Here is a 24,856-nt window from a genome sequence, read left to right as displayed (position 1 = left end):
CTGTGTGTTTGTTGGTTATTTTATGCCATTTAGACACTCCAAGAATCGTCCTAATACATCTCATGTGAAATGTGTTCAGCTCGCAAATGTTTGGTTGTGTCACAGGTCAAGTCTCGCAGCTACAACAGGACTGGAAGAACAATAGTTTAGAAAACTTTAGTTTGATGGCTGTAGAGAAATTTTCATTGGAAACACTCGTTTCCGCCAACAATTGAATGCTGTACTGGCTTTAACAATTCTATTTTTAATTTCCTCACAACATCTTCTAGACTTTTGAACGACACTACCCAGATAACAAAACTCGTCAACATTCTGTAAGTGATGGCCACCAATGGAACCCAAGGAGAGAACTTCACTGATTATCTTGTCTATGTAGATGTTAAATAGAACTGGAGATAAGCAACAACCTTGCCTGACACCTGTAGTTACTCTAAATCTATCCAACTTTCCACCTTTAGTTTTCACAACGCATCCTGTATCATTATATATGTCAATAATCAACCTGCAGACTTCTTCCTCAACACTATTCTTTCAACAGTGAGAAGAGGGCATGTCTAGGTACTGAATAAAATGCTTTAGGTAGGTCAACAAAACCAATCTGTACACTTGAATCATGTTCTATGACCTTCTCAATGACTTGCCTCATTACCCAAATTTAGGGAACGTGCTCCAATCTGCAAGTAGCAACAACTGATTTAGGTGATCAGCTTGCTAGAATGATGCACCCTAGCCTTTCACCATCCTCAGCTTGCCGAATTAGTATGCATTTCTTCCTATGGACAAGGGAACTACCAGGAATACAAGGTCTCGTGTCTCATCCTCTTGAAGGGTTCAGTGAAAGGACTTCTGAGACACACACACACATGCACACACACACACACACACACACACACACACACACACACACACACGCATTGATTAAGAGATGAGACTTTATGTACATTTATGTATTCGAACATTTATTACAAGTGTAAAGTTAAGCTAATTTAGGAGATTTCTTAGTGGTGTGAAATGGAGAGAATTGACAAGAAAGTTACTGAGTGATAGGCGTTGTTATGAGTATTAGACATCATTTATTTGTGATGTCACTGGCAGGCAGCAAGTCTTGTTTGAGAGCGTACACATTTTTAGTTCATAGTTAAGTCACCCTATAATCTGATGTTGGCGTTGCAGCAGCTCTTGTGTTTAGGTCTAGTCACTTCTACCCATGGCTTGTTAGGATGACGGTTAAATGCTCCTTTCAATATCTAAATTGTCTAATTGACCAATTAAACATATTAGTGGATAGGTGGTGGGTGGGGCATTTGCAATTGTTTTACAAAAATCATGAGGAGGCTGGCTGTCAACTACATCTGGGTAGGGTGGGTGGTTACCCACATATACAACTGCTTGTAGGACGCTGTTTGGATATTGTTGGTAGAAGTCGTCTTTTTCAACATGAAGTGTCTTGGACTGTACTAGGGTATTGCTGAAGCTGCCGGAAGCTGGATAATAGATCTGGCAATAGAAAGTTTTAGAAGCACAGAAAGTGTTTGACTTATAACTTTGTTGTTGAGTTACTAAGTAAACAAGTTTCTGCCAATGATAACATCTTTTAGTAGATTCAATATTAAATCAAATTGAAAATATGCGGTTTGAGTTACAGATTTTACATGTTGTTTGCATTACAGAAACACCTAGGGTAGCAACTAGCCCTAAGGATGTTACAGTCAAGGAAGGGGAGCCAGCTGACTTTAGTTGTTCTTATGATACTTCAAGACAGCCATTACCAAAGTTAACCAAGTGGAAAATCACTGATAATAATGGAAATGTTAAGATAGCAATGGAGACCAGTTCAGTTGGAGCAACAAGTACTTACAGCATTTCATCAACTGGTCCATTTGATGCAGGAAAGTATGAATGTTTTGGAGAAAACGAGTTTGATACTGCTACGTCATCACCAGCAACATTGACAGTTCAATGTTAGTATGCACTGACTTGTTTGGGTTGTTTAATTTTGAATTATAATTTGTTTCTTTAGATTTTGGTAATATCACTTTGACTGTCAAACCAAGCACAACTGTTCATGACAAGACTCAAGTAACAATAGAATGTACTGTAGATGCATTACCAGCAGCTGAGATTGAACTAAGTCGTAATGATGGAATATTCTTGTCGTCTTCTAATGCAACATTGAATAGAGAACTTGGAGGTACTAAGGAGTTTAAGTCAAATCGTGTAAGTTACACAGTTGATGCCAACAAGGATTGGACAGGAAACATACAATGTTATGGAAAGAACATTGTTAACAGTGGAGAGAAGTCAACAGATTTTATTGTACAAAGTCTGTGTGTAGCCGATTAGTTATTTAGTGTTTGTAAAGTGACACTAATTGTTTTGCAGCACGTCCATCCTCTCCAACACAGTGTGTAAATATGACAACAATGGTTTCAACCAAGTCTGTGACGTATTATTTTATGTTGGGACATGATGGAGATTCAGCCATTACAAAAGTGATGATAGAATGTTACAAAGGAAATGACAAAACTGTAGTTAAGACAAGCACTTCAACTATGTTTGAGCATCCCAACTGTACTGCAGCTGAATTGACTGGTCTTACTCCTGGAACAGCATACACCTGTCAGCTGTTTGCAGAAAATGCTGTTGGTCGTAGCGATGGCAGCGATTCATTTGAAATTAAAACTGATGCATCAGGTCAGTTGTAAGTATTGTTATTCTGCTTGTAATCTGCATTTTTGAAGTTAGACATTTGTAGCCAATAAATTGACTCACTTAATGCAGAAAGTTGAGTAATTAATTGCGAGACTCAGGCAGGTTTGGATTTTGAATGTTGAAAGCAGTACAGTCATTTCATAACAGAGATTGGATAAAAGCTTATGCAACTGCAGTTTCACGTGACTTGCGAATATTTGTTGAAGTCTGAAAAGTTTTATAATCCCTTAATAAGGGTCTTGTGATGTAGTAAGACTAGAACAACTAGTTATTGATTCAAGCTACAAAAACAGATTTTTGATATTAGGTTTTAGGAATCAATCGGATAATAAATATTTTTATTGAATTGGTAATTGAAAATAAGATCAAGTGATTTTGTGGCTAAGAAGCTGGTGAGTAAAAATGCAGGTTAAACGTTGCTTAATTGCTGATAGTAGCTACTTGCATTGCATACATGTAAGCACTATGGCTTATGGCAGCAGGTAGCTAGCTAATCATGGTTACATTACAAATTTCTGAATGCTTTGGTTTATTTTGAATAATTCTGCATGTATGAGACAGCACATTGTGTCACTTAAATGTTTTGATATTTTAGTACCTGCCACACCTGTTCTGGATCCCCAACCTGTTCAAGTTACTGAAACTACACTAACGGTTAGATGGACTGTCGACTATAATGGTGGAGAGTCAATCACTGAGTATACAGTGAGATGGAGACTTGCATCTAGTACTAGTGATAGTGATTGGTTGTCACATCCTTTGACAACTGGTTTGTCACAAGAAGGTGGTGAGCATACATTTGATGGTCTTCAGAGAAATGCACAATATTCTGTGGAAATTATTGCAATAAACAAAAAAGGATCAAGCAGAGGTGGTAGAAACACGTACACAACGCTATGCTGTAAGTAAAACATGTCATGGTTGTGTCATTGGTCTTATTTGGTGTATCTGTAGTTCCTGGTCAGATTACTGAGGTTGAAAAAATAGAATTAAATAGAGAAGTTGACAATCCATCCACAACTGTCAAGCTCTCAGTCACTGTTCCGGATGACAAAGGTTGTGGTGAAATTACTAATTACATTGTCACAGATGTTGCTGGGGAAGAACTAACATCAAAAATCGTTGCGAGGGGTGATGGTAAAGTGACTCTTGAAGTGTCAGGGTTGGAAGCTGATAAAGAATACAGACTGCAGGTGTCTGTCAGTAATTCAAATGGTGATAAAAGTCCAGCATCAGCTGCACTCACTATTAAAACTGAACCGTGTAAGTTTTGGTTGTAAACAAGACAAGTTTGGATTTCCACATATAATACATGTTGTTTTATTTGTGTAGTTGAGGAGCCTACAAATGCCCCAGTTAGGAATGATGGTAAGCAAAATGTTGGTACACGTAGTTACTTGAAAGTTTTGATTTCTGTATTTGTTGCTAAAAGACACCTTTTGTAATATACATGTATATTTGACTAGTCTACTGTAACTTGAATAGTGTCCACCTTTAGCGGTTGAGCACGTAAAATATAGAATGAGGCCTGAAGAACTCAACACTAAAACGACAGAGAGCTTCATATTGTCTGTACTTTATATAGAAATTTGAGGCATAAAATGTAAGTGTTTACATAATTAATTAATATCTTTTTGAATAGTGGATACGATATGAGTGGATACTATAGTTAGTGAATAGATTGTTTGCGTCTGTAGATGATGGTCTTTCAGCAGGCACTGTTGCTGGTTCAGTCTCTGCAGTTGTGGTGGTAATCATTGTCATCGTTGCTGGTGTGATATTGATATTACATATACACAGAAAGAACAGCTACAATGTGGATAGCCCTAGTCGTGAGACTAAGATGGAAATAAGAAGTCAGACATATGAGGATCCTGTGCAGTCTACACGTTCAGACACAGTGATGCAACAATCTAGTGCATATGGCGTTTGCATAGCGGGAGGGGAGAGAAGAGGGCTTGACTCTGAAATAAGGATGCAAGAATCATGAGCATATGAAGTGGTTCCCACCCAAATGGCTGCTACAGCTTTTCAGGTTATTTGACGGTGTCCAAGATGTCGCAATGAAAGTACTTGTATGCTATTGATAATTCAGATTTTAGAATTTTTTATATTGTATCTTATAGTATACTAGCTGCTTGTACAGGCATATATTGTTTACTACATTGACAGCTGCTGCAGTAGATGGTTGCCCATTGACTAACTTGTGGATATTGGATTTTGAATTGTTTAGTTGGTAGTAATCAAGACCTAATTTAAGAGAGGGTGCAGGTTGAATAGTTCTTACCTCACACCACCGGAACCAGACAGACAGACAGACAGACAAACAGACAGAGAAGGTCTCCTCACTGTGTAATGAAGATGATAGCCTCAGCAAAGTAGACCAGTTGTTTGCTAGATAAATGACTACTAGTGTTGGTCCTTTGAGGACCAGACTATCTTTTAGATTATCTTCATGTCGTAAGAACTTATTGTAATCATTTTTAGCTTGCTGCTGATGGTTATTGTAGTTATTGTCAAACTATAAGACAGACAGACAGACAGACAGGCAGACAGACAGACAGACAGACAGACTGAGACAGAGACAGACAGACAGAAGATTGTTTCAAGAGACAGCCACATAAACATAATACTAGTCGTAGGTAGAACCAAGCCCTATGGCTTAGGTAGAATTTAGTTGCTTTGCGTAGATGGTCCAGTAGTTACCGATTGTATATGTTGCTAATAATGTTTCAAATAAATGACAGACAGACAGACAGATCTACAGACATCAGACTGTCCCATATGGGATACTAGCATAGTTGTTTTAGCTTCATTTTCATGTAGAGTTAGTATCAATCGTGAAATACTTTTGACAGACAGACCGACAGACAGACAGAATGTTCAAATCATATTTACAGAGAGCACTCATATATTATTGTTATTTTTTAATTTTATACGTTTTAGTAACGCGAGATATACATGTGACATTGTCTAGACAAAATCATTGTAGTGTGAGACTGAGGATTACCGAAACCAATGAATTGCTATCAAAACTTTAGCCCAACTGGTCAAGTCTACTAATATAAAATCAGTGTCAGTACATTACTAGGCGTTTTCCTGTCTTCGAGTTTAACGTATTTAGTCAGAGTGCTTTTTCATGTCATAACGCGTGGCCACATGGCGCACAAACAAGCAACAAAACCTGTAACTACGCATCGTTCCATTTATAACCATCGTTGCCAACGTGTTTCGAGCACCTCGTACGAAGACGGGAAACGAAGCGTCTAGTTTTTCTAGTAACAATGCGCTAATTTGCGCACGCGCACTACACTGTAGTTGCTAACTCATAATTTCTGTGGAGATGACATCTCGTTCTCTGTTAGCAGGAAGACTTCTTCTTGTGCTCTCGTTGTTTCAAGGGACGGTAGAAGGTAAGTTGTAGCTAGTGCTGCTCGCTTCTCGCATCTGTCGTGTTCGGAATCATTTTGTAGCTTGAAACGACTGTAGCCTATGTACGAATGCGTGACAGTGTAGACGTTAGAAAGCACGTGTAAATTCCCTGTACAACTGTACCGCAATGTAAACAACATTGTGAGATAACTGAAGCAGCGAGGCTGGGATCATGATCGTTTCGTATTTTCTCATTCATCCGTTCACCTATTTTTTATGTGTCAACTTGTTCAATGTTTGTCTTCCTTGTTTCGTTTTTTTACTGGCGGAAATCAGCACCACAGTTTGTGTGGACATTACCTAGTTTGATTATATTTTAGCTGTGATGATGTGCTGTCCTTCTGTAGACTGTTACCATGAACAATACTTGAAAAAGAACAACTAGGTAGTTTTTTTGAACTATTGTTGATGGTAACAGTGCAACTGACTTCAAACTTCGTGTTACACATGTTAGGGTGTCCTATATTTCATATGTTGTTGAGTTATGTGCATGGTGTAATTACCATGCATGAAATTAGAGTTAGTTATATTACTTATTGTATGGGCGTGGTTGGGTACGCAATATGAGCCAGTTACAGCGCTTGTACAGGTCACGTGGAGGTAGAATATAACTGATAATCTACCCACTGTCATAGCAACAGAATATACCTTAGGGTAGCTGGTGTTTATGGCATTATCGACACCTTGGCCTCAGGGCATATCACCTCGATAATTGAACCTTGCCTCTGGTCAATTATCTCCTTGGTCAATTATCTCGTTGATAATCTCGTGAGGCCTAGGTTTAATAAATGCCATAAACACCAGCTACCCATGTAATAACTAATACTAAACGTTTTTAGTTGATTGGGTTGGGGGAAGTTTTGCAAGACTATCAACTTGAAAGTTTGAGAACGCAAGGGAACAATAGAGTTGAGAAATCGACAGTACTGTAGAAGGGATTGAGCTGTAGCATAAATAGGATTGCATACATGCATGCAGCTATTATTTTTTCAAGCTCAAGACATTGTAACCATTAAACATGCAATGACACGGACATGATGAAGTATGACTAGAGTTTGGAAGTGGGCATTCATATAGTGATGCAATAGGACATTTTATTACTGGTGCACGTGTAAAGGCACACACAGGGTTGTTTAGACAGTTACTATGAAATTGCTGAGCGCTGAAGGAATAGTATTATTAGTCTCGTGTAGCCAGACTCCTTTCAGGAAGGATGACGCGGTGGAAAGGGGTCTGGCTACGCAAGACTATATTGTACCGATGTCATTTCCTTATCTGGGCAGACCTACACTTTGCTGTATGGATTTGGTTTACTGTCATTTAGTCAAATGAGTTTGTGGATTGTTAATTTGGTTGTTAGTTAATTGAGGCAATTGATTGTTTATTTCAGATGACTGCTTCTTTATTTGCAGGGGTTGTTAATTTTCTTGAAGCTCCGTCTGGTATTGTTTACATTTCTCCTAATAACTTTCCTCCAAAGAGAGTGCTGTGTGTCACCAATGAGAAGGCTGACATCACATGGGCTTATCTAGACAGTGGTGTTGAATTGAAGCCTTTTCAATATCCCATTGTAGTGCTAAATGACACTGCTAGTGCCATGGATGTCAGGAGACAAGATGCTCTTAATTTGCCAGGTTCATTTACACTTTCTCGAATACGTTGTCAAGCAGGAAATGTTAACAGCAGTAGTTTTCTCTTTCAATATGGAGGTAAGTATCAAACCTTAGGATTTATAAATAATAGTTCTGTTGGTTTAAGCTAGGTTTACAATATGATGCTGATGAAGCCCGCAATGCTCTCCAGGATGCTCGTGCGAAGACGCTGAGTAGGTGTCAAAATGCTGACATGAAGCTGTACCATTTACAATATCATTTGATGAGCGTCAGCAACGAGCCACTACACGCATGCTCATCATAATCCTATACAAAAGTCTGTGATTTGGTTTTCATTTCCTGAGTTTCTCCCTTACCAGGTTGTCACGGAGACGCTTCCACATTATTTGGCAGCCTGCTGCTGGGAGCCCGGTTTTTTTATATGTTTTTCTAATCGTTTTTCTTGCACCTCTCATCTCTAGGCAAGCAGCCGTACCTACACGTATACACTTTCGGTAGGCTTCTCTTCAATAGTTTACTTCCGGTTATTTTACTCCCAGATTTCATCTCTGATTTGTCGACAAAAGGCACGTGCTTTCGGTAGATGCTAGAGCATTTCCGGTTTGGACGCTAGAGTTAAACTTGAATCAACTCTAGTGTCGGTGACGCTGACGACGCTGAGGATGCTCATGATGCAGTGTGCGAGTGTTTACAATATAACTCCTGCCTGAATGTCATCAGTGTCATATTGTAAACCTAGCCTAAGTTCTTCTAGTGATTGTATAGATACAGGATGTATATTTAGAGCTATTTGTGGACAGATTATTTTGCCCACACACACACACACACACACACACACACACACACACACACACACACACACACACACACACACAAAACACTGTCTCCATCTCGGTAGCCTATTCCTAGGATAATGGCCAGCAGCAAAAAAGAAACGTATCAATTATGTACTGGCTGTCGGCATTTATGTCTTTTTTCATGTCAGGGATTTTCAAGAAAAGTCTCTTGGAGTTGACATGCTGTAATCCTGATTTAAGTTGTTCTGAATTTGTTGGTTGTTTTTCTTTGTCACAATTATGGTGTTCCATCCCTGATTTTGTCTTGAATTGTCGCACATTTGTCACAGTAAATGGGGTTTGGTTGTTCATGGCTGGAATTGTTTCCCTAATGGGCTATCCCTTGTCTGCATTTTTCCTCTTCTATTGCTTTACTCATAGCAACAGCCTGAACTCCCTCAGAGCACACATGCCTTCACATTCCTCATTGCTATGTTAATGTTTGCCAATTTCTATTGATACCCACCATCACCCAGCACTCTTACATCGCGCATAACTTTATCTTTCCAACGAAGTTTGACACCATGAGGTGGTTTAGGTGTAAGCAACCAACCATTAAGGATCAGCTTGGACAAGTGGCAGTAATCCATCCTTTGTAGATGTCCCAGCCACCGAAGGCGATTTGCCATCAGAAGTTCTGAGTCAGTCTCCATGCATCCAAGTTGCCTACGAATGTCAGCACATGTAATGTGGTGGGCTTGTTGTTTCCATGTACTGATGCAAATCATGAATCTTTGACACTGGTTGACAATGTGACGAGGCGAGAGGTTTTCACGTTGATTGATAGCGCAAGTGCAAGATTCATATAGAGAGTTGCAATCACAGTTGCACTAGAGACTAGATTTTTAGTTTGGCTACTGATATGTGGACATTGAAATATTTTTCCTGAGGGCACCAAAGCATTTGCCAGCCTTGGATAACCTGTCTGTTATTTCAGACTAGCTCACCATCTCGTTCTCTGCACGGAAAGATTAGCTATTAATATTACTAATGGTTAGTAAATTTCTATTATTATTTGTTGTTAGTTAATTAATTTATTGTTTTATGCATAGAAGTAACAACCCCTGACAAAATTCTTATAAAGTTAATTAATTTAACATTGTATGCAAATTTCTGTTGTTGCATGAGTTCACGTGCATTTTTACTACATTCTGAAAAATTAGCAGTCAGACGGAATTCTCATTAAGAGTTATATGCCGTTCAATTATATCTTGTTTTGAGAAATTAGCAAGAATCGAGTATCCCAATGTATGCAAATTTATATGTTGTTGCATGAGTATCCCGTTCTAATTTATCATGAAGTGTATCTCTGAAAAATTATCAGCCAGACAGAATTTTAATGAAGAATTTTGTTCAGAGTTCTATCCTGGTCAATGGTATCCTGTTTTGAGACTATTGATTGTTACATAGCTAGTATCCTATTGAAGACAAAGAAAATGTAATGGAGTGTGTTGTTTCCAAAAATCCCATTGATTGGATTATTGATTGGTAGTATCCCGTTGAAGCCATTTTGACAGTCCTGTTGGATGCCACGTTACTTCGAAGACGATGCTGCCGTTGCGAGGAACAGGTGTATGGAACTTGGCATCTATTTGACGCGAATCCCGTTCTGAAATATATCCGAGCAGCATGAACTTGGAAGTCACGTGCAGTTACTTACTCACCCGGATAGTCTTTTCCCGTATATATACCAAGTCACGACTCGTGCCGACTCTCTGAAGACGTTGCTGGCATTGCGGAGAACAGGTGTATCGAATGTGGCAGCTTTTTGATGGGTGTAGACAGGCAAATGACTGTGGGCGTTTTATTTCCTGACGTCACCTGCCATAAACGACATGCTCTGTGCATACCGTCTGATGTCGGGAACGGCAGTTTAAGTTTGGTGGAGATCCAATATGTTGTTACAGAGATATTGGCACGCGATTGGAGACGGGTTAGAGGCGCGTTTCATCGGCTGGAAATCGCGTCGCAAGAGAAGTAAGGAAGACGACGACAGCTTAACTTTAGACCTCTATGGATTTGGCTTGCGTGACCCAAATTCGGTGGAGATCGGACTTGCCGTTCTGGAGATCCTCTTCTAAAGTAAGAACACACATACACAGACAGACATCTCTCCTTTATATAGATAGATGTTAGAGACATATCAGCTGACACAGTAGACCCAGGTATTTAGATCTATCAATGTGTTGTATGGTTCCAGCAAACACATCATGTCGGCAGTATCTTCAACAAGACAAGGTCGGACCAAAGCTCTTCTCATAACTTACATTCAAACCCAAAGCTGAGGAGATTTTGATGAACGAGTGAGTGCTTCCTCTGACATGGTTATGGAGAAAGTTACATACACACACACAAACAAAGACACAAAGAAAACAAACAAACACACACAAATAAATAACAAATGTTAAGCTTTCCACGTCCTTTGACGTCGACGTTAAGGTCAGCTGTGGAGATAGCTCCCCTTGCCTCTAGGGACAGGGGCTCCATGTGCTATGTGGAGGCTTAGGGCCATGGCTACAATCCACCTAGAGCCTGGCCAGAGTCATCCAGGAGCACTGACTATGGTGCAGCTTTGGGACTGGACACCAAGGCCCACAAGTCTGCTGCATGATGTTACTGCCAAGCCAGCGGCCATGTCCACCCCAGTCAATGACCAGGTACTCATTTATACTCCTGAGTCAAGAGAAGCAATTGTGTGTAAGTTTCTTGTGTAAGGAAATTATGCCATAGCTTGCCATCACTGTGACTTGAACTTGCAACTTTGCTATGTCCCGGATGTTTCCATTCTCCAAATGCACTCTCTAACCAATTGAGCTACAGCACCACACACACACACACACACACACACACACACACACACACACACACACACACACACACACACACACACACCACACACCACACACTACACCTTAGCCTGAATTTCAGCCATACCCACTGTGAGTTTAGGCCTTGCAGAGTAGATCGCCAAGCTTAGCGTTTGCTGGTTAGTTTATGCCATTTAGACACTTCAAGAATCGCCCTAATACATCTCATGTGAAATGCGTTCAGCTTGCAAATGTTTGGTTGAGTCACAGGCCAAGTTTCCCAGCTACAACAGGACTGGCAGAACAATAGTTCAGAAAACTTTCAGTGTGATGGCTCTAGAGAAATTTCCATTGGACACACTTGTTTTCGCCAACAATTGAATGCTGTACTGGCTTTAACAATTCTATTTTTAATTTCCTCACAACTTCTTCCAGACTTTTGAACGACACTACCCAGATAACAAAACTTGTCAACATTCTGTAAGTGATGGCCACCAATGGAAATGTGAGCTTGCTTGTTGCCCACACTAAGAACTTTACTTTTTCAACGCTAATACTCATATCCCACTTGACATAAGCTTTATGCAAAGCATCTAGAGATTGTTGTAGACAACAAGGAGATCTTGCACTACCAGCTAAATCATCTGCATACTTTTCTTCTCCAATCTTAGCATGACCTTTTGCACAAGATTGATAATTTGTGTATAAAAATTGCCTTCAGTTTTGTATTCAATCTTAATACCACCTCTATCACCCAAGGAGAGAACTTCACGGATGATCTTGTCTATGTAGATGTTAAATATAACTGGAGATAAGCAACAACCATGCCTGACACCTGTAGTTACTCTAAATCTATTTGACTTTCCACTTTTAGTTTTCAGGACGCATCCTGTATCATTATATATGTCAATAATCAACCTGCAGACTTCTTTCTCAACACCGTATTCTTTCAACAGTGAGAAGAGGGCATGTCTAGGTACTGAATCAAATGCTTTAGGTAGGTCAATGAAAGCAATCTGCACATTTGAATCATGTTCTATGACCTTCTCAATGACTTGCCTCATACCCAAATTTTTAGGGAACGTGCTCCAATCTGCAAGTAGCAACAACTGATTTAGGTGATCAGCTTGCTAGACTGATGCACGCTAGCCTTTCACCATCCTCAGCTTGCCGAAGGTTGAAGTTAGCATGCATTCCTTCCCCTGGGCAAGGGAACTACCAGCAATATAAGGTCCCGTGTCTCACCCTCCTGGAGGGTTCAGTGAAAGAACTTCTGAGAGACACACACGTGCACACACACGCACACACACACACACACACACACACACACACACACACACACACACACACACACATGGACGAGTATTAAGCCCTCCATGTCGTTTGACGTTGACCATAGGGTCAGTTACGGAGATTGCTCCCCCTGCCTCTAGACAGGGCCTCCATGTGCTACGTGGAGGCTTAAGGGCCAGTGCTACATACAATCCACCTGGAGCCTGGCCTGAGTCATCCAGGGGCACTGACTATGGCTCAGCTCTGGGACTGGACACCAAGGCCCAACGTATCCGTTTGCTGCATGATGTAACTGCTAAGCCAGCGGTCTTGTCCACCCCAGTCAATGACCAAGTACTCATTTGTACTCCTGCGTCGAGAGAAGCAATTGTGTGTAAGTTTCTTGCTTAAGGAAATTATGCCATAGCTCGCCATCATTGTGACTTGAACTTGCAACTCGGATGTTTCCATTCTCCAAATGCACTCTTAACCAATTGAGCTACAGCACCACACTGCACACTACACTCACACACACACACACACACACACACACACACACACACACACACACACACACACACACACACACGCACACACACACACACACACGCACACGCACGTGCGCACGCACACACACACACACACGCGTGTGCACATACACACATTAATTAGGAGATGAGACTTTATGTACATTTATGTATCCGAACGTTTATTACAAGTGTAAAGTTAAGCTAATTTAGGAGATTTCTTAGTGGTGTGAAATGGAGAGAATTGACAAGAAAGTTACTGAGTGATAGGCGTTGTTATGAGTATTAGACATCATTTATTTGTGATGTCACTGGCAGGCAGCAAGTCTTGTTTGAGAGCGTACACATTTTTAGTTCATAGTTAAGTCACCCTATAATCTGATGTTAGCGTTGCAGCAGCTCTTGTGTTTAGGTCTAGTCACTTCTACCCATGGCTTGTTAGGATGACGGTTAAATGCTCCTTTCAATATCTAAATTGTCTAATTGACCAATTAAACATATTAGTGGATAGGTGGTGGGTGGGGCATTTGTAATTGTTTTACAAAAATCATGAGGAGGCTGGCTGTCAACTACATCTGGGTAGGGTGGGTGGTACCCACATTTACAACTGCTTGTAGGACGCTGTTTGGATATTGTTGGTAGAAGTCGTCTTTTTCAACATGAAGTGTCTTGGACTGTACTAGGGTATTGCTGAAGCTGCCGGAAGCTGGATAATAGATCTGGCGATAGAAAGTTTTAGAAGCACAGAAAGTGTTTGACTTATAACTTTGTTGTTGAGTTACTAAGTAAACAAGTTTCTGCCAATGATAACATCTTTTAGTAGATTCAATATTAAATCAAATTGAAAATATGCGGTTTGAGTTACAGATTTTACATGTTGTTTGCATTACAGAAACACCTAGGGTAGCAACTAGCCCTAAGGATGTTACAGTCAAGGAAGGGGAGCCAGCTGACTTTAGTTGTTCTTATGATACTTCAAGACAGCCATTACCAAAGTTGACCAAATGGAGAATCACTGATAATAATGGAAATGTTAAGATAGCATTGGAGACCAGTGCAGTTGGATCAGTTAGTACGTACAGCATTTCATCAACTGGTCCATTTGATGCAGGAAAGTATGAATGTTTTGGAGAAAACGAGTTTGATACTGCTACGTCATCACCAGCAACATTGACAGTTCAATGTTAGTATGCACTGACTTGTTTGGGTTGTTTAATTTTGAATTATAATTTGTTTCTTTAGATTTTGGTAATATCACTTTGACTGTCAAACCAAGCACAACTGTTCATGACAAGACTCAAGTAACAATAGAATGTACTGTAGATGCATTACCAGCAGCTGAGATTGAACTAAGTCGTAATGATGGTATATTCTTGTCGTCTTCTAATGCAACATTGAATAGAGAACTTGGAGGTACTAAAGAAGTTAAGTTAAATCGTGTAAGTTACACAGTTGATGCCAACAAGGATTGGACAGGAAACATAAAATGCTATGGAAAGAACATAATTGACAGTGGAGAGAAGTCAACAAATTTTATTGTACAAAGTATGTGTGTAGTCTACTAGTTATTTAGTGTTTGTAAAGTGACACTAATTGTTTTGCAGCACGTCCATCCTCTCCAACACAGTGTGTAAATATGACAACAATGGCATCAGCTGAATCTGTGACGTATTATTTTATGTTGGGACATGATGGAGGTTTACCCATTACAAAAGTGATCATAGAATGTCACAAAGGAAATGACAAAACTGTAGTTAAGAAAGGAACTTCAACTAACTTTGAGCATCCCAACTGTACTGCAGCTGAATTGACTGGTCTTACTCCTGGAACAACATACGTGTGTCAGCTGTTTGCAGAAAATGCTGTTGGTCGTAGTGATGGCAGCAGTTCATTTGAAATTAAAACTATTGCATCAGGTCAGTTGTAAGGATCTTATTCTGCTTATAATCTGCATTTTTAAAGTAAGTTAAACATTTGTAGCCAATACTCTTGTTGACTCACTTTATGCAGAAAGTTGAGTAATTGTAAGACTCAGACAGGTTTGATTACTGCATGTTGAAAGCAGTACAGTCATTATGTAACAGAAATTGGACAAGAGGTTATGCAACCGCAGCTTTACATAACTTGGGAATATTTGTTCAAGTCTGAATAGTTTTAGAATCCCTCAAGAATGGACTTGTGATGTAGTAAGACTAGAACAGTTATTGATTTGATATTAGTTTTTAGGAATTAATTGGATAAATTATGTTTATTGAATTGTAATTGTGGCAATTGGAAAAAAAGGTAAATGATTTTGTGGCTATTAAAGTAAGGACCTTAGATGTTGAGTAAATATGCAGGTTAAACGTTGCTTTAATTAATAACAGTGATTGTAGCTAGTTGCATTGCGTACACAGGCCCGGCAGAAGCAAATCCAAAGTGCTTCAGCAGAACACTCACTAGAAGGCATGGTCAATGTGGCATAGGTAACTTTTCGAGAAAGTGTTACCGCCATAGCCATAGCACTGTAGCCGTTCCGCCGGCCCTGATACATGTAAACACAATGGCTCATATCAGCAGGTAGCTGATCGGAGGTACACTACAAATTTCTGAATTTCTGTTTTTATTTTGAATAATTCTGCATGTATGAGACAGCAAATTGTGTCACTGAATTAAATTGTTTGATATTTTAGTACCTGCTACACCTGATCTGGATCCCCAACCTGTTCAAGTTACTGAAACTACACTAACGGTTAGTTGGACTGTCGACTATAATGGTGGAGAGTCAATCACTAGGTATACAGTGAGATGGAGACTTGCATCTAGTACTAGTGATAGCGATTGGTCAACACCACATCCTTTGACAACTGGTTTGTCACAAGAAGGTGGTGAGCATACATTGGATGGTCTTCAGAGAAATGCACAATATTCTGTAGAAGTTATTGCAATAAACAAGAAAGGATCAAGCGAACCTGGTAGAAACGTATACACAACACTATGCTGTAAGTAAAACATGTCATGGTTGTGTCATTGGTCTTATTTGTGTATCTGTAGTTCCTGGTCAGATTACTCAGGTTGAAAAAGTAGAATTAAATAGAGAAGACAATCCATCCACAACTGTCAAGCTCTCAGTCACTATTCCAGATGACAAAGGTTGTAGTGAAATTACTAATTACATTGTCACAGATGTTGCTACTGGGGAAGAACTAACATCAGAAATTGTTGCGAGTGGTGATGGTAAAGTGACTCTTGAAGTGTCAGGGTTGGACGCTGATAAAGAATACAAACTGCAGGTGTCGGTCAGTAATTCAAATGGTGATAAAAGTCCAGCATCAGCTGCACTTACTATTAAAGCCAAACCGTGTAAGTTTTGGTTGTAAACGACAATTAATTTTGGATTGTCACATATAATACATGTTGTTTAATTTGTAGTTAACGAGTCTACAAATGCACCAGTTAGGAATGATGGTAAGCAAAACGTTGGTGCACGCAGTTACTTTGAAAGATTTGATTTCTTATTTGTTGCTAAAAGACACCTTTTGTAATGTACATGTACGTTTGACTAGTCTACTGTAACTTGAATAATGTCCACCTTTAGTGGTTGAGCACGTAAAGTATAGAATGGGGTGTGAAGAACTCAACACTAAAACGACAGAGAGCTTCATATTGTCTGTACTGTATACAAAAGTTTGAGGCATAAAATGTAAGTGTATACATAATTAAGTAATATCTTTTTGAATAGTGATACGATATGAGTAGATACTATAGTTAGTGAATAGATTGTTTGTGTGTGTAGATGATGGTCTTTCAGCAGGCATTATTGCTGGTTCAGTCTCTGCAGTTGTAGTGGTAATCATTCTCATCGTTTCTGGTGTGATATTGATATTGCATATACACAGAAAGAACAGCTACAATGTGGATAGCCCTAGTCATGAGACAAAGATGGAAATGAGAAGTCAGACATACGAGGATCCTTTGCAGTCTACACGTTCAGACACAGTGATGCAACAATCTAGTGCATATGGCATATGCATAGCGGGAGGGGAGAGAAGAGGGCTTGACTCTGAAATAAGGATGCAAGAATCACGAGCATATGAAGTGGTTCCCTCCCGAATGGCAGCTACAGCTTTTCAGGTTATTTGACAGTGTCCAAGATGTCGCAATGAATGTACTTGTATGCTATTGATAATTCAGTTTTTAGAATTTTTTATATTGTATGTTATAGTATACTAGCTGCTTGTGCAGACATATATTGTGTACACTACATTGCCAGCTGCATGCTGCAGTAGATGGTTGCCCATTGACTAACTTGTGGATATTGGAGTTTGAATTGTTTAGTTGGTAGTAATCAAGACCTAATTTAATAGCGGGTGCAGTTTGTAATTATTCTTACCTCACACCATCAGAATCAAACAGACAGGCAGACAGACAGACACAAGGTCTCCTCACTGTCTAAAGATGAAAGCCTCAGCAAAGTAGACCAATTTTTTGCTAGATAAATGACTGCTAGTGTTGCATGTTCCTTTGAGGGCCAGACTATCTTTAGGTTTATTTTCACTTACTAAGAACTTTATTGTGATCATTCTTAGCTTGCTGCTGATGGTTATCATAGTTATTGTTCAAAATATAAGACAGACAGACCAACTGGTCAAGTCTATTAAAATCAGTGTCAGTACATTACTGTGCGTTTTCCTGTCTTCGAGTGTATGGTATTTTTACGCAGAGTGCTTTTTCGTGTCATAACGCGTGGCCACATGACGCACAAACAAGCAACAAAACTTGTAACTGCGCACCGTTCCATTTATAACCATCGTTGCCAACGTGTTTCGAGCACCTACGAAGACGGAAAATGAAGCGCTGGTATCATCCGCTAATTTGCGCACGCGCTCTACACTGTAATTTCTATCTCATAATTTCTGTGGCAATGGCATCTCGTTCTCTGCTAGCAGGAAGACTTCTTCTTGTGCTCTCGTTGTTTCAATGGACAGTAAAAGGTAAGTTGTAGTAGTGCTGCTCGCCTCTCACATCTGTCGTGTTCGGAATCATTTCGTAGCTGGAAATGACTGTATGTACGAATGCATGACAGTGTAGACGTTAGAAAGCACGTGTACAAATGTACGGCAATGTAAACAACATTGTGAGATAACTGAAGCGGCGAGGCTGGGATCGTGATTGTTTCGTATTTTCTCATTCATCTGTTCACCTACATGTATTTTTTATGCAGGGCCGGATCCAGAGGGGTTAAGGGGGTTTAAGCTACAAGAACAGATTTTTATTATTATTAACTCGTAGGCGTAGCGAGGGTTATAGTAGTCGTCTCACCGGAAGTAGGGACCAACTTGACGGAAATACCAACTCGAAGACTTGACGGAAATATGACTCTCCTACTCTACGGAAATTTGGACTCTACTGGAGGGAAATGACCATGTAAATAACTTTGGAATGTGTAGCGTGCATTCACTGTTATCCCTCGTCTACAGTACGCGTGTAATCTTGACATAGGGTTATTGGAGGTTGTCCACCAGTCTAAGTGGAGCCCCGCACAACGTTCCAATTTTGATTACTGATCATGACTTTTGAGTGTACATTCAAAGTCACAGCGAACAGAGAGTAAATGAACCTGCGGCAAAGCGCCCTACCGAAGTAATTTACCATTAGATGATAAGATCTAGATTGCTTGCATGTCCTTTCTCAGCCTTCTGTATAACAAGTGTTAGTCTGCTTGGGTCCTATAGTGATGTGAACAGACTTACTGTTTGATAAGACTGCTTGTCCTTTCTTACCATCTGTATAAACAACTGTTGAGGACATGCTCGTGGTGTTAATTTGTGCATGCTTGCAAGTAGGTGCATATAGAACCTCCCTAATCCGAATGGCATCCTGCCTTGCATACCCAGATTCTATTAAGTCGCCTGAATCTTGTGGTATGTGCGTCTCTTACTATAAATCCTGACTGGCACTGGACCTCCTCGGCTCCTAGGGTTTAGCACCGTAGAGCTTCCTTTCATTAAATATTAGTTTTTAGGAATTAATCGGATAATAATTATTTTTATTGAATTGTAATTGTGGCAATTGGAAATAAAGGTCAAAATGATTTTGTGACTAAGTAAGCTGTTGAGTAAAAATTCAGGTTAATTAAACGTTGCTCAACAGCGATTGCTGCTACTTGCATTGTACACACGATGACTCATTCAGCAAGTAGCTGAATTCTTGGTTTTATTTTGAATAATTCTGCAGGTATGAGACAATGGATTGTTTGATGTTTTAGAACCTGCCACACCTGATCTGGATCCCCAATCTGTTCAAGTTACTGAAACTACATTAAAGGTTAGTTGGGCTGTCGACTACAATGGTGGAGAGTCAATCACTAGGTATACAGTGAGATGGAGACTCGCATCCAGTAATGGTGATTGGTTTTCACGTCCTTTGACAACTGGTTTGTCACAAGAAGGTGGTGAGCTTACACTGGATGGTCTTCAGAGAAATGAGCAATATTCTGTGGAAGTTATTGCAACGAACAAAAAAGGAGAAAGCGAACCTGGTAGAAACATGTACACAACACTATGCTGTAAGCAAAACATGTCATGGTTGTATCGTTGGTCTTATTTGGTGTATCTGTAGTTCCTGGTTAGATTGCTGAGGTTGAAAAAGGAGCATTAAATAGAGAAGACAATCCATCCACAACTGTCAAAGCTCTCAGTCACTGTTTCGGATGACAAAGGTTGTGGTGAAATTACTAATTACATTGTGACAGATGTTGCTACTGGGGAAGAACTAACATCAGAAATTGCTTTGGGTGGTGATGGTAAAGTGACTCTTGAAGTGTCAGGGTTGGAAGCCGATAAAGAATACAAACTGCAGGTTTCTGTCAGTAATTCAAATGGTAATAATAGTCCAGCATCAGTTGCAGTCACTATCAAAACTGAACCGTGTAAGTTTTTGTTGTAAACGAGACAATTTTGGATTGTCACATATAATACGTGTTGTTTAATTAATTTGTGTAGTTGAGGAATCTACAAATGCACCAGGCAAGAAAAAATGATGGTCAGCAATATGTTGTTATCAGTTACCTACTGCTCCTAATGTTTTTTCCGAGACTGCTTTTTCGAGACTCCAAAACTAATTTAAAATATTTTTGCGAATCCTATTTTTTCAATATTGATGTGTTAATATTAGTCATTTTTCACTTTAATTGTTAATTAATACTGCGACATAAGTTTTCTACTAGTTGACTCTCCACAGAAGCGGTATATCGCATGAGAAGTGGTAATGGCATTTTGGTTTGAAACCAGAAGCCGTAGTTGAGAAGAGAAGTCGCTCACTTTTTCACCGAGTTGGCATCTTGAGCTGCACACTTCCGTCTAGCGGTCAATTTTTGACATGAGCACGCGGATAAACCAAAAGCCCGGACAACTGACAGTTTTTGACCCAAAATATTATTTTTTTTCTGTAATCCTATCATTTTTCAAAGGCAAAATTTTGAAAAGATTGTTACTCGAAAAACATTAGGAGCAGTAGGGTACTTTAAAAGTTTTGATTTCTTGTTTGTTGCTAAAAGACACCTTTTGTAACATATGTGTACGAGTGTGTTTACATAGCTTCGTTCCTGCTCTCAACGAGGTTTGTGTACTGTGCGAAGTTTTTCTGCCTAGTTTATCTAGTATCAGTATTAGTTCCTGCTACAAATAAAGAGGATGTATTTATACAGTGATTACTGGCTATCTCTTCACGTTATTTGGCCTGATTTGGACTACCTATGTTATATTTTTACCTAGGTTATGTAAATTGTACGAAAGAGATGGAGTGTATAGAGAAGTAGAATCAGCTAATGTTTGCTATAGGCTTGTCAACGTGGCATCGTAGGGAATGTTACTGTTACTGCTATAATTGTTTAGGCTAGAAAGTGAAAAATATTATCTCTTCTCACTGAATTGGGAACTTGGTATAGGAATTATACTAATAGTTTAGCTAATCATGGATTGTTTATGTCGGTAGATGACAGTCTTTCAACAGGCATTATTGCTGGTTTGGTTGCTGGAGTTGTGGTGCTCATTATTCTCATTGTGGCTGGTGTGATATTGATATTGTGTATATACCGAAAGAAGAGCTGTGTGGACAGCTCAATTGACACGACAATGAGAAGTCATATGTATGAAGATCCTGCGCAATTGTCGAGCGGAGATGTAGTGATGCAACAATCTAGTGCATATGACATAATGGAAGAAGAGAGACGAGGCAATAGCTCTGAAATAAGAATGCAAGAATCACGAGCATATGAAAGTTTACCGACTCAAGCTGGTGCTGGTAGTTTTCCTATTCATTCAACTGTAACTCCTTTGTAGTGCTGTAATATAGTATACATACATTATATACAACAATGCTTTGCATTTTTGACTAGTATACTATACATGCATTGCTTTTGTTAGAATAATATTAGTATCTTTTACTTGTAGACTTAATTGCTCTAAAATTAAGAGTTTTATTGATTGTAGTCTTTGCTGTTCTGTATGTAGCAGTCTCAGCTGTAGACATTGAACTTTTTTTGTATCATAGATGGTACACCTAATTTGTATTAATTAAATAAGTTCCTCAGATGGCAAACAACTCAGAATGCAAGTACTTAAACCCTGTAACTGTTTTAATTGCCTTAATTAACTTTTAAAGATATTATCTCTCTTGACAAATCTAAAAATCCAGTTTTGTGAAAGCATAAACTTGAGCTGAGGATATAAGAATGATTTGCTTGCACTAGAGCAAACATGGCGATGCATTTAGTTCAAACTACCAGAATTAAATCATGCAGATTCCGTCTGTGTTAGACTCTACTGTGTTGCGTACTAGCGTGTGTGGTGGTGGTAGTAAAGTGCGTGTGCGTGGCAGTGTTTAGAGTAACAAAGAGGTACAATATAGCAAACTAGACTCGACCCAGTCTCTCTCCTCCGCCGAGACTGCGTTGAAACAGAAAGAACTGCATGGCAAGATAACTGAACATCTTCCGCCCGTATCTAATTCGATTCGGGAAGTTCCGCTCTCCTACTGGGTACGCATTGCCACCTACACGATTGATTTGTCTCATTCCGAGAACAGAGGAAGTGGAAAATGACGTCACTCCAAAATGTCAACAGTGTGTCGATTTGCGCACGCGCACAGCAAGGTGTGGTTTTCGAATTGACATCCTCTAGCAATGAGATCTCACTGTCTGCTCGCAAGGAGTCTCATTCTCGTGCTTTCGGTGTGTAAATGGACAGCAGAAGGTAAGCCATAGCTGCAGGTAGAGGGTCACATAGTCAACTCACGTCGTGGTTTGACATTTTTATTGCTGCGTGAAGGCTTGTTGTGTCTGTCGCGTTGTGAGTGTCTTCACCGTTTGAAATGTCTTCTATACGAAATGTAGTCGTGTACGTGGCAGTACGCACATGCATTCGTACACATTATTGGCATTTCTGGGTGTGACGAGTGAGAGAGTGGCTTTTTTACTAACAGACAACATTCCTGGGGTAAGATTGCGGTTGTAGTCGCCTCGTACTGTACACTCTTTTTCTTCAGTCGTTTAGTTCTTACATCGGTAAGTTATGTTTCCACATTGCTTTTCCTGTGTTATAATTATCTGTTTGCTCTCACGTTGGTGTCTTAATATTCTGGAATGCATGTGAAATAGTTTGAATATTAGATGTAGATGACGTTGTGTTTTGGTGTCTGATCTAACTGTTTGAGCTTACGGTTACTGTTTTGATGTTTGATGTGGCGTTGTTGTGTAGCTCAGGTAGAGTTCCTGAGCTCTCCGTCTGGTACTGTCTTCATTCCACCCAATGGCAGTTCCATAAAAACTGTAAGATGTACAACAAACGCTACCGCTGATATCACGTGGGTACAAAGCGAATTTGGCAAGATTGATCCCACACGTTTCAACATTACACAAGAGAACAGCACTTCTAGTATCATGCTCGTGCATCACAGTCTTGTTGATGCTAATCCACTTGCAGCTGGTTATCTAACAAGAGGCACTATTGTTTGTCGAGCGGGAACAACAGACAGTGGCAGCTTCACGTTTAGACAGGGCGGTAAGTGTTGCATGTATTTCAACATTTGCATGGGTGGTAGATATAATTTCTGTTGCAGTATTACTAATTAGCTAATCGAAGAATTAATAAAGTTATATACAGTAGGTTACTGGTATATGTGGACATCTCCTGTAGTAGAGCAAGTTTTTCTGTTGTTTAAAGAGCACAGGTTCATAGAAAGCTGCCTTTAAATCAGGATGAAAGTGTATGCTGTTTGAATGACAGTATTTATGTTCAGTTTGGATTGCAGCAATACCTGTAGTTTCAACTACAGTCCAAATTATAGTCCAGGAAGGGGAGCCAGCTGACTTTAGGTTTACCTCAAAACAGCCATTACCAAAGTTAACCAATTGAAAAATCACTGATAACTACGGCCAAACTGAAAAATTCTTTGTTTCGGGTAACCCTGATTGACCATCTTTTGGAGGTTGCCTCAATTTTCTTTGCGGCATGTGTCTTTGAACATGTTGCATGCATGTGCGTTTATCACTTATTTCTGTGATACGAGGCTAGTATTGCACAATATACTCAACATGTGCCATTTCTGCAATTTCTGTCAGTGTCATGGTTCTGGATGGCAATCATTCCATGAAGATCCTGCAGGTCGAAGAGTTGTCTCTGCTGAAAGACATTCTTTGCATGGTAATGTCAGATGACTATGCATAACGTTTGATGTCTGTACAGACAGCTTCATATCCAGAAACTCACTATGATGCAGTGCCGGATGACGATGTTGGATTGCATTTAGAGTTTGGTAGACGTTATGTATTTTTTTCTTGGAGGCTGCTAGGACATTGAGAACTTGTCAGCAAGTTCCAGCTGAAAGTGTAAACGACTTGATGATGTGGAAAGCATTGAGGGTACAGTGAGGGTACGTACGTACATTGTGCAGTTCATCGCTTGTGCATTATGGATGATTGATGACCACCATGACACTTTAGCAAATGTTGCAGCTTGAAATTCAGACATACCAGCACTCCCATCAAACTGGATGGCTTTTAATGACTACAACAACTACAGGGCGAAAAGGGTAAGAAACCTTAGTTCTCTGGTAAGGACATGCATACCATTGCTCGGTTGCTATTTGGAATGCTGGAAAAACCAGTGCTGCGAAGGCCTCTGGATGGAATAGTTTACAAAGGATGTTGAAGGGTTAGCTGTCGTTCTGGAGAAGCATAGTGCACACTTGCTTGAACCAGCAAGCTGTAGGAATCAAGGCTCGGCAAAGTTTTGATTATGTTGTGTGGCCACTGAGTCCGTTCTCTGATTTTGAAGTTTGTTCTCGTGTCTTGTGATGCTTCACGTGTATTGAGCAATGAGTAGATACATTTACGTAAAGTTAGAGGATAGATTGAATGGAGTAGGTGAATGCAAAGCAATAGAGTTTGAAGATGACAAGATTCTGAGTATGGTTCCGGCCAAACACATCATGTGGGCAGTATCTTTAACAAGACAAGATTGGACCAAAGTTGAGGAGATATTGATGAATGAGTGAGTGCTTCCTCTGACATGATTGTGGAGAAAGTTACACACACACGAACAAACAAACACACAAATAAAAAACAAATGTTAAGCCCTCCACGTTGTTTGACGTCGACCTTAATGTCAGGTGTGGAG

At 39.8% G+C, this 24,856-nt stretch overlaps 3 protein-coding genes across 3 annotated transcripts; all 3 read left to right on the top strand.

The window, feature by feature from the left end:
• Positions 1-1,790: 1,790 nt before the first annotated feature.
• Positions 1,791-4,900, top strand: LOC134177175 (cell adhesion molecule DSCAM-like). Its single transcript, XM_062643925.1, has 7 exons — positions 1,791-1,961; positions 2,021-2,323; positions 2,383-2,694; positions 3,308-3,613; positions 3,667-3,975; positions 4,045-4,080; positions 4,410-4,900. Exons 1-7 carry the CDS (start codon positions 1,823-1,825, stop codon positions 4,700-4,702), a joined length of 1,698 nt encoding a protein of 565 aa, XP_062499909.1. The 5' UTR covers positions 1,791-1,822; the 3' UTR covers positions 4,703-4,900.
• Positions 4,901-6,048: 1,148 nt separating this feature from the next.
• LOC134177704 (cell adhesion molecule DSCAM-like) lies at positions 6,049-17,607 on the top strand. Its single transcript, XM_062644483.1, has 9 exons — positions 6,049-6,125; positions 7,557-7,853; positions 14,092-14,382; positions 14,442-14,744; positions 14,804-15,115; positions 15,872-16,180; positions 16,233-16,541; positions 16,611-16,646; positions 16,975-17,607. Exons 1-9 carry the CDS (start codon positions 6,056-6,058, stop codon positions 17,319-17,321), a joined length of 2,274 nt encoding a protein of 757 aa, XP_062500467.1. The 5' UTR covers positions 6,049-6,055; the 3' UTR covers positions 17,322-17,607.
• Positions 17,608-19,816: 2,209 nt separating this feature from the next.
• On the top strand, positions 19,817-21,751 carry LOC134177449 (uncharacterized). Its single transcript, XM_062644229.1, has 3 exons — positions 19,817-20,109; positions 20,183-20,222; positions 21,174-21,751. The coding sequence occupies exons 1-3, from the start codon at positions 20,059-20,061 to the stop codon at positions 21,518-21,520; spliced, it is 438 nt and encodes a 145-aa protein (XP_062500213.1). The 5' UTR covers positions 19,817-20,058; the 3' UTR covers positions 21,521-21,751.
• The last annotated feature ends 3,105 nt before the right edge of the window (positions 21,752-24,856 follow it).

Source organism: Corticium candelabrum, chromosome 3, assembly GCF_963422355.1.
Source record: "Corticium candelabrum chromosome 3, ooCorCand1.1, whole genome shotgun sequence".
In the NCBI taxonomy this organism is placed as follows: domain Eukaryota; kingdom Metazoa; phylum Porifera; class Homoscleromorpha; order Homosclerophorida; family Plakinidae; genus Corticium; species Corticium candelabrum.
Note: the sequence above shows the minus strand (reverse complement) of the source record. Positions and strands in the feature narration are given on the sequence as shown.